At 40.4% G+C, this 10,018-nt stretch overlaps 1 protein-coding gene across 1 annotated transcript; it reads left to right on the top strand.

Annotated features, from left to right (window-relative positions):
- Nucleotides 1-1,805: 1,805 nt before the first annotated feature.
- Nucleotides 1,806-8,986, top strand: LOC102223779 (amphoterin-induced protein 2-like). The gene is made up of 2 exons (XM_023349835.1): nucleotides 1,806-2,088; nucleotides 4,118-8,986. The coding sequence occupies exon 2, from the start codon at nucleotides 4,207-4,209 to the stop codon at nucleotides 5,722-5,724; it is 1,518 nt and encodes a 505-aa protein (XP_023205603.1). The 5' UTR covers nucleotides 1,806-2,088; nucleotides 4,118-4,206; the 3' UTR covers nucleotides 5,725-8,986.
- The last annotated feature ends 1,032 nt before the right edge of the window (nucleotides 8,987-10,018 follow it).

Below are 10,018 nucleotides of genomic sequence, written 5' to 3'. Positions count from 1 at the left end.
AATCTCCAGCATGGGGAAGTGGGATGAGCTCGGATTTTCTTGACACTACTTGCAAACAGTGAAGTATTATGAATAAACAAAAAGAGAGGAAATCAGTAAGGAATACTGTTTTTTTTTTTTCTTACAAAACTGTAGCTGGTACTTTCGATCATTTGGTGCAAAAAACACAAAAAGCTCAAATACTCAGATAAGTGAAGCTGCTGCCCACAACAACATGGTTTATCCTTTACAGCGCTCCTCAGATCAACATTATTTCAGGAAACACCAGGAGTACATAAACTGCACCCACAGCTTAGTGCCATCTCAAATATTCTGCCCCAATGAGAAAATCCTAAAATGCTGCTCCTCAGTTAGCGCCACACAAAAAAAAGGGTGTAGCTGCAGCTGGTTGTTTACTTCCTTCCACAACTCGCCGCGCCTAGCGCGTTTTATAGGCTTCTTCACGGTAGGGTGAAGCCAAACAGCGATTCGCACCGCACCCTGCGGTCGGGAAGTGACAAAGATGCCCTCAAAGTCACAGGGTTGGCTTGATTACAGGGATGTTATCGTTAATGAACCGAATCGTCCTCGCGAAGGGCTCCATTAGAGGCGACGGGGCTATTATGTTAGGACACGCTCAGAAATCCCTGCAGACTTTATGATACTCTGGTTTCCAATTACATCCGAATGCTTCCAACGCAGAGGATCAGGCTGCTTGTGGCAGAGTGTGGCACTCAGAGGCCATTTCATGGGTTATAATGATGAAGGGTTTTTGGGTTAACAGTGAGCCACGAGACACGGCAGGCTAAGCAAGAGGGGCTAGCAATCCGCTGCCCAGTCCTACCCCAGGCGACCCCCACAAAACACAGAACCACCCACATGCCCCTGTCGGCCCGGGAACAACGCCAACCCCAGTGACGAATTTGTTCAACTCTCCCCAAACCTTTTTATGCTATAGCCCCACAAACCGCGTTAGCTTCTGTTCCAGGCCCCAGATAGCAAACCCACAAACAAAATATGAAAGAAACCACTGACTTTTTGATTGTTTTTGTCTCACTTTTCTTCACTATTTAATGATTATTCGCTTAGTAAGAGGACGATTCCTTCAGCCTTTTTCCCGTCAAAAATGTGTCCACTGCTAATGCATGATGAACTTGACAGGCAGCCAATCAGAAAGATGAGCACGACTAGTAACATTTTAATTTTTGTTAACATTTTCTAATATGAGCCAATCACAGTCAATTAAAAAAAAAAAAAAAAAGTCCTCTTCTCAGAGGACCTCAAAAATAATTGCGCTCCTCGGTCTGCTCCCAGTACAAATAAACAGAAATACACCACTCAGTCAGAAACAACCAATCAGAGCCAGGAGGAGGGTCTTAGTGCTGCCAATCACTCCTGTGCTCACTCCCTCATGGTTATTCTCTGCTAAACTGCAGCTGCTTCACCACACCGTAGCCTCATACAAATGCTAAGGCTAGTTAGCATAGCCACCACTCACTGCAAATACCTCCCCCAAAAGAAACAACGATCAGAGTACATGAGGTTTATTGCCAACGTTTTGTTTGATTTATGTGCCGTTTTATTATTAAAAACTGTCACATGTCACGACATGGTTACTGTTTTAATAATATAGAAAAATTATATATATTTTTGTAAGAGTTACATACTGCAGCTTTAATTAAATTACTGACACACCTGAATTATTTGGATACTTAATATGGACGTGATGACTTATTTTCAAACTAACGGTACATAAATCAAACACTCCCTCCACGTCCTCAGCTCGTGATGCTGATGTTGCTCCGTCTCTACACCTTCTTCCTCTCCTCCTCTTCAACACGGCATCCTCCTCTCCCGCGAGCCAGTCGCTGTGTGTTTACTCCCAGGACAGGACCACCCCTCCCCCCTCCCCGCCTCTCCCCTGCTCCCCGCACCGACATGCAGGTGAGCCGCTTCCCTCTCAGAGTCGCCGCGGATCATCCGAGCGGCTGGAAGCGGCGCGCTTCGCTCCGCACAGAGCCAAGTTCCCTGCAGGATTTTAGGATTCGGGAACGGCCGAGCGTCGGAGCAGGAGGGCGGGCTGGAAAAGGCAACAGTGTGGACGGGAAGGTGAATTGGTTTTTTATTTTATTTTATTTTATTTTATTTTTACGTAACGCTTTTTGGTTTAGGCAGCTGGGAACTCTGGGGAGGGGATTCGCTCTTTCGTGTTTTTCTCCCCCCCCCCCCCCAGAGGAATAGTGAAAACAAGAAGGTAGAGCGTTAATTAATCCGAACATAAGTTGGATAAAAACAAACGATCCGAATCAATTACTTGTCTTTTGGGGTTTTTTTGCATTAATAAACTGTAGACTTTTATTACAGCTAATAATAACATGGGACAAGATCGTAGGCGCCTAATAATTTCTTTACTATGTGGAGGACAAAAAAATGTCATAATAAGTATAAAACATTACATAAGTAAAATGTTTTATTTTATATACTTTTAATCATGAATATTTTCATCAGAGCTCCCTGACTTTCTGTTCAACCCAGTGCAAAATGTAAAGTTTAGAACAACACAAGGTTCACTGGTGTTAATTATGCGGCCCATTACACTGTAAAAAAGGATTTTGGGGGGATATTAAATATTAGTCATTAAAATCGAATCCAGCTACTTAGTTTGTTATTGTAATTCAGCTGCGGCCATTTTCTACCAATGTTTACCGTTTTGGTTCTGCCTAAATATTTTCAATAAGGTTAAACCTGTTGCCTATTGGCTTCTTTCATTTGTTTGGCATGTCTAATTACAAATGGTGTTTATAGACTACGAGTTGTATTATAAATAAATGTATCAACTTAATAAAATATAGACTTCAATTTGGTTAATTTAGGCATTTCGCCAAACATTCTAACAAACCGAGCTTTAACTTATACCGTTCCAAGTAGCTTTTTTAAAAAAAAAAATTAGGTTGGAACTGCATTACTTTGTTATTAAACTTATATAATTACTACTCAGAAAGATAGTATTCAATTAGCCTATACCAGTTTAATTACATCAGCTACTCTATTTTGGTAACAGATCTATCTGAAGATTTCCATTAAAATTGACCTGCTAAATATTGGTGCAGTTTAATATTAGCTACTTTAACTTTTTCAGTCCAGCAGCAAACAGAAAAGCGCACGTGTTTATATGTTACATTGCAAATAAATGAGTAAACCTAACAAATTCTAATACCGCTCATAAGACAGTAAGTTTTTGTCATATAGGAAGAAATTATTAAGTTTGCATCCACCTTTAGCTAGTTCAGTGATAGCATTAATGCTAAAGGCAGACTTGCTAGCAAGCTAATCTTTGTAAAGCCAGAAGCAGCTTTTGCCAATAAATTCTGTTGTTATTAGCAGTGGAGATTAGGGAAAAGGCTTACATGCCACTTTGTCAGAATAGATTTAAAAACCTTTTTTTGAGGATACTATTTAACATCGACTGAGAAAACTAGCAAAATCATTTTTGGAAATTATTTAGAATTGAACAAATTTACTTAAAAAAATTGGTTGGAATTTGAAATTGCATATGTATTTTTTGTTCTTAAACTCACACACTATTTGCTAGACTTGCTTTTCTTGGTGCGTTTAAATGTGTAAAGCAAATGGCACAAGATTGTCCCTATTGGCAGCACAACTTAATCGCTGCCTGTTTAGTTTATGGCTACTGTAATGCTGTAATATTGACAATATTACAGCAAAGACAAACAAAGTGAAAACAAAACTGCATTATTATTATTATTATTATTATTTTATGACACCACGAAGTAAGGTCATGAAGAATGCATAGGTGAAAAACTGGTGATGTGGATTATAAACATGGATCAGATTACACTTGTTCCAGCAGGCACCACCAGTTGTCAAGTGTTGGTGATGCCAGCCACCATCAGAGTTGCGGATTAGGCTTTTGTGTATTTTTAGAATCATGTGTCTTTTGGCTTACACAGTCCTATTGTGTTTTTGTTATTGTTATGTCTTTTTTTTAATCACTACGTCCTGCATTGAAACATTTAAAGACAGTACTCATTAGATTAAACAGAATTACGTAACAGGGAGAAGACAATCCCTCTGATTCTTGTCTTTTTTTTTTTCCTTGTTCATTTCCGTTTCTCAGGTGTGCAGTGTGTCATCGGAGACTTGTAAACCTGACATGTGTTCACCGAGTGAGACGGTAACCTGAGTGCTGTCACAGGGGTGTCCAGTATGCACACTGTTGCATCCCAGTTTTTAGGCAAAACCGATGTTAGAGGCAGCTGTTGCCACCCTGCTGTTGTAGCCATGCTGCTCCTGCTGTGTCTTGGCTTCGTTCCCACAGTGGCCCCTTGCCCACCACACTGCCTTTGTGCCAGTGATATCATTTCCTGCAGTGGGAGCAATCTGTCCACGTTACCCTTTGGTCTTCCAAGTTATGCCACGAGGCTGGACCTGAGCCACAACGCCCTGAGAACCATGCAGGTGGCCTGGGTTTCCCAACCGTTTCAGCGGCTCACCACACTGGTTCTCAGCTGGAACTCCATAAGTCAAATCGAGATGGCCGCCTTCACTGCGACACCACGTCTCCTCCATTTGGACCTTTCATCTAACCAGTTGAGAGTTCTGAACTCATCCGTCTTCAGCGGGCTGACAGAACTTAAAGAGCTGCTACTGATTGGAAACCAGATTGCCCAAATAATGCCAGGGGCCTTTAGTGATGTCAACAGTCTGCAAAGACTCTACCTCTCCGCAAACAGACTAACATCCTTCCCCCTGGGACTTTTTGAGGACCCTACTGGACCGCGTAACCTGACCTTCCTGGATCTGTCATACAACAGGCTGTCCAAGTTACCCGTCCAGAGCCTGCTGTCTCTCAGCCGCCATGCCGGAATATATTTGCAGGAAAATCCTTTGCTGTGCGACTGTGCATTGATTGCTTTGCTTGAATACTGGCTTTGGAAACAGTATCGCCCACTGGTGGATTTCCAAGTTGGATACCAATGTAGAGGCACTGCAGTTCGAGAGGTTAATTGTACACATCAGGATCTGTCAGACATACCCCTGGAGGCACAAAGCTATCGAGTAGAGCCTGGCGACTGGCTAAGAGTACCCTGTCCTGGATTAGGTCTTCCTGTCCAGCAAGGGTTGATCGTCTTCTGGGTTACCCCAAGAACAGCACTGAATTCCTCAGCAAGTGATCTGAGGTCTCATCTGTCGGTTTTTCCCAACGGCACGCTTGAAATCCAAGGTGCGCTAATGGAAGACTCTGGTATTTACGAGTGCGTGGTTGCTCGGGGACGGTACTACGATTCAGGCGAATCTCCAGAAGCCAGGGTCAGGGTCGGTAACTCAAGTGTCACCTCCACCACGGGTTTGGCTCGTCGCAGCAGCGGTGAACATTTCAACACGGCGTTCACCACCCTTGCTTCCTGTGTGATCAGCATCGTACTGGTCCTGCTCTACCTCTACCTCACTCCCTGCCAGTGTCGGGAAAGTCGGGGTGGTGGCTCCAGGAGCTGTGGTGCACGGGCCATCATCCTCTGTTCAGACCCCAGAGAGGTAGAGTCAGGACAAAGGCGTGCCAACGGAAAGAGGGTAGCGTTCTTAGAGCCTCAGGCAGAGGACTCAGATATTAGTGTCCTAAAAACACCGGTGATGACATTGGACCATATTTCCACTGAGGGAATTCTCAAAAATGGAAGTAGGACAGTGGGACACACCCTCACAGACCTGGCTCATGAGGTATAGTGAGGGAAAAGCACCTTCTTAACAACATTGTACTCTTGAAAGTCTTATTTTGTGTATTCGAAGTGCAAGAAAAAAAACATTTTATGTAAAATGTGAGTTATGTGAAGTAGCTGTCCATTCTGGGTTGGGGAATTTGTCTCAAATGCAGTCCTTTAACAGAGTAGAATTTAAATTATGTCTATTCTCTGTGTGGTGTCTGTTTTATATTCAGAGTTCATATGGAAATGTCCCAGTTATCTCTGAGAATCGTTCATGCATGGATCACAGAGATCATAGAAACGTGGGAGGGCTCTTTAAATTGGGCCGGTAGGGATATTTTCACACCTGACGGATGAGTGGAGTTGGAGGACTTTATCTGTCTACAGTGTCTAGCATGTGTTCTGGATAAAATTATAGTTTGTCCTTTTTTGTTAACTTTGTTTTTGAACTTATCAATTTAAAAATGTTCCTTTTGGTTCAGCTATAAATGTATAAATGTTTCAAATCATCAATCAAATTTTAATATCGAAAACATCCCACAGTTACCCATAAATTAACACATACTGCAGTTTTGAAATGACCATTTCAATTATTTAAGTAAAGAATCTAGCCAAACCAGCCAGGCCACAACCTTAAAGGTGAAAAAGTAAATGCCTCCTTAACCTAATAACTGTTGTGTGACAACAACTGCAATCAAGCATTTGCATGAACCTGAAATGAGTCTTTTACACATACACAGAAATGTTTAATCCAGCCATATTGAAAGGTTCTTAAGCTTGAACCACCTAAGGTTGTGTGGCAGAATCTCAATCAGATTTAAGTCCAGACTTAGACTAGGCCACTCCACAATCTTGCATGCAAACGTTTAAGAGGCATTCAGAGGAGGACTCACTGGTATTTTGGATCATTGCTCTGTCCAACCAGAAAATGTTTTCCCAAAAGTCTTGAGTGGTGATTAGCACTGGGGGTACCCAGTAAATTTGAGCTCAACGTTGTAAATAAGACAACGTGTTAAACAGAAAGTTTATTATTTTACAAAGCATGCAATTACTTTTTCACACAGGGCCAGTTTGTTTTAAATAACTTTCCTCTTTTAATAAATTAACTCATCAGTGGGAAACTGGCTTTGCAGGCAACAAGATTATCTTTGAGATTAGAATTAGCTTGATGATCTGAAACACTTTTGGGCGGCCAAAAAAGCAAAGACTGAAATGGGCGAATATTTTTCCTCAGCGCCGTTTTTACATACAGTCATTTTAACTGGAAACCTCATCTGTTATGATTTTTATTAGCTCTGTCCATTTAACTGAACTAGAATTCAGCGTTGGCTCAGAATTACATGCAAAATATGTGTATTATTTTCACATAAAAGTGACTCTCAAATGACAAGTTCAGTGAAAATTGTTGCATGCAAATTTTCAAGGTAATGTGGGACTGCGATGCTCGCTTTGCAGAGAAACAGAGACACAATGCGAGAGTAATATTTTTCTCTTTGGTGTGAACATGATCATGCAGAGTGCCTTTTATGAGAAACTCAGAATTAGTTTCAATGCAGTATATTGTAGTGGGAACTTGTCCTGAAAAAAAGTTGATGCAGCCGCGTTTAAACTACAGATGAACGGCTTCCTCACAGACAAATCTGTATTTCCACCACTCAACGTTTTCATCGTTCGATTACAGAGCTTTCCGCTAGCCCAGACTGTTGATCACTCCTTTGCTAAGAGTTTTACAAAATGCTACAAGCCTGTGTTCATGTGCGGAGCAAGACGGATATCAGATATCATCTCTACAGCCAAATCAATAGATCACATTTTGAACTCACTGGCAAGAAAAACAGCAGAAATGCACTTTTGCCCGTACAGTAGAGAAAATGACTATTTGTGAGGAGTTTGAGGAGGCAGTAGCCAGGACATCAAACAGTCAGTGACAACAGTAAGTAAAAGTCACCAGACAGTGTTTGCCTTGCAGATTCATTAGACAACATAACATAGTTAGCTATTACATATTTAAGGGGACATGGAGAGAGCAGTTAAAACACACATCACTAAATTTGATGATGTTCAAAGAAATGTTTGTGCTGCAAGAACAGCTTTTTCTGTGGGTTTTGTTGGCACACAGTCAACTGGATGTTGATTAAAATCTGAGCTAAATAAAGAAATAGTCATAGCAGAGTAAAAATGCTAACATTAGCTAACTGCACAACATAAAACAACACATTAGCATGTGCACAACACATTAGCATAACCTGAGATAATCCATGTCTTCAAAGGTGGAAATATAAATGTTCACCACCTTATGACTTTTAAAACAATGTATTCACATCCTTGAACTGTGGAAACTATCATCACAGCTCTTGGTTGGACTTTTTTAAAAATCTCTGAACACCAGTTGGTGCGTAATAATTTGGGATGCTGAATCTGCTTGTTACTCAATGTATCAACAAGTAATTTAGTTTTGTAATTGAGAAAGACATCTGTGGACGTTGCGCTAAATTGGTGTTTAGTTATTTTTGGTGTTGAGTCCCAGACTTATGGCCTTTTGTTTTTTGTGTCTTTATCTTGTGTCTTCCCTCATTTCACTTTTTGTAGACACTAGCATGTTGTGACCTCATGAAGCTGTTACGGGAATCCTCATAGCAAAGTCCAAGGCTTTGGCGATTTTTAGCAATTGAGCTGGAGTCATTGGACGAGTCGTTGCAACACATCCTACCAACATTTAGTTTGTTGATTGGGGTTTTTTGCTTTTAACATTTAATTTATTTTCCTACATTGTCATTGGGCAGTATAGTTCCAGTTTTAACATCACCATTGAAATAGCGCATGGAGAAAAAGAAGTGAAGTTCAATTTTTCTTTTTGAAGCCATCAAATGAACCCAATGTAATTTTAGAAGGTAGGCGTTTAAGATTAGTGATGAAAATCTAAATCTGTGTTTTGTGTCAATGCATTAGAGTTTACAGGCTGTTTTTATAAGTGTAGAATGTCAACAGTTGTAAATGTCATTGATTAGTCCTTAACAACTAACTGACTGTGTCCTGTTTGTACATTAAATGTTGAACACTTCACATGCTAGAAATGACACCTTTGACATTACCACGGTTCATCAGTACCATTAGATTGAATACTAACAGGACATGTTTCAATCAGAATTTTACACTCAATCTTGTTAAGAGGTATAACAATTGTCCCAGGGTTTTCTGTTTCCACTGTCCTATGTGCACAAGATATACGTGCTTGCCATTAGTTGTGCTTTCATTGACCATATAATTGTGCAGGATGACATTTCAAAAATAAATTTACTTAATGGAAACAAAGCAATTTCTTGTTTTTGATAATGTTTTGGTGTCAGACTCTCAAATGACAAGTTCAGTGAAAATTGTTGCTTGCAAATTTTCAAGGTAATGTGGGACTGCGATGCTCGCTTTGCAGAGAAACAGACACAATGCGAGAGTAATATTTTTCTCTTTGGTGTGAACATGATCATGCAGAGTGCCTTTTATGAGAAACTCAGAATTAGTTTCAATGCAGTATATTGTAGTGGGAACTTGTCCTGAAAAAAAGTTGATGCAGCCGCGTTTAAACTACAGATGAATGAGGTGTGTGTGTTTTTTTTTTTTTTTTTGGCCATATCTAAAGTGGTTTATTTAGCAAAACTGCAGTGGAAACACTTTTTATGTATCACACATACACACAAGTCACATGATCAACAAGCGGATGTTGCCACTGGTGCAACCCACAAGTGGTAGGAGGACAATGGCACATGTTTTTTAATGACTTATTACATGAACAAACTTATTCGCGTGTGATTTCAATTGTGTTTCATATTTAATTGAAACACCGTAATTGCAAAATTGCGAGTTTTTGCGCACATTTGTTAAGGAAACTCAGCTATTGGCTCCAAGCTTCAGGTTCTTCCAGTAGGGCAATAATCTAGTAATAATGAGTGTTGCAACTAGGATACACAGAAGGTTTTGACAAGGAATCAGAGTAAATGGCACTAAACCATTTCAGGTTTTCCAATATTATGCAAATTGCTTTTACACCAGTTACTAGCCATACTGGTTTATCTAAAAACATGACTTATAAGGATCTCAAACAGAAGAATATAAGCCGAGTTAAGTGTGTTTAAAGAAAGAGTGTATTCAATGTACACTTTGCCACCATCTCAAGACCAGGTAAATTATTGACCCATGAAGTCTATTTTTCAAGTAAGGAGAGCTATTGCTTCCTGCTGAGGTTCTGCCTCTGAATCAGAAGGCTTCTTCAGTTCTGAACATGTTTGTAAGTAAGAGGCTCATAAGTTCTAGTCAGAAAAATT

The sequence above is a fragment of the Xiphophorus maculatus genome, chromosome 17 (assembly GCF_002775205.1).
Source record: "Xiphophorus maculatus strain JP 163 A chromosome 17, X_maculatus-5.0-male, whole genome shotgun sequence".
In the NCBI taxonomy this organism is placed as follows: domain Eukaryota; kingdom Metazoa; phylum Chordata; class Actinopteri; order Cyprinodontiformes; family Poeciliidae; genus Xiphophorus; species Xiphophorus maculatus.
The sequence above is the reverse complement of the archived record's forward strand: the minus strand, read 5'-3'. Positions and strand labels throughout refer to the sequence as shown.

Coding starts and splice junctions, on each gene's coding strand:
- LOC102223779 (XM_023349835.1), top strand. CDS start 4,207: ATGCACACTGTTGCATCCCAGTTTTTAGGCAAAACCGATGTTAGAGGC.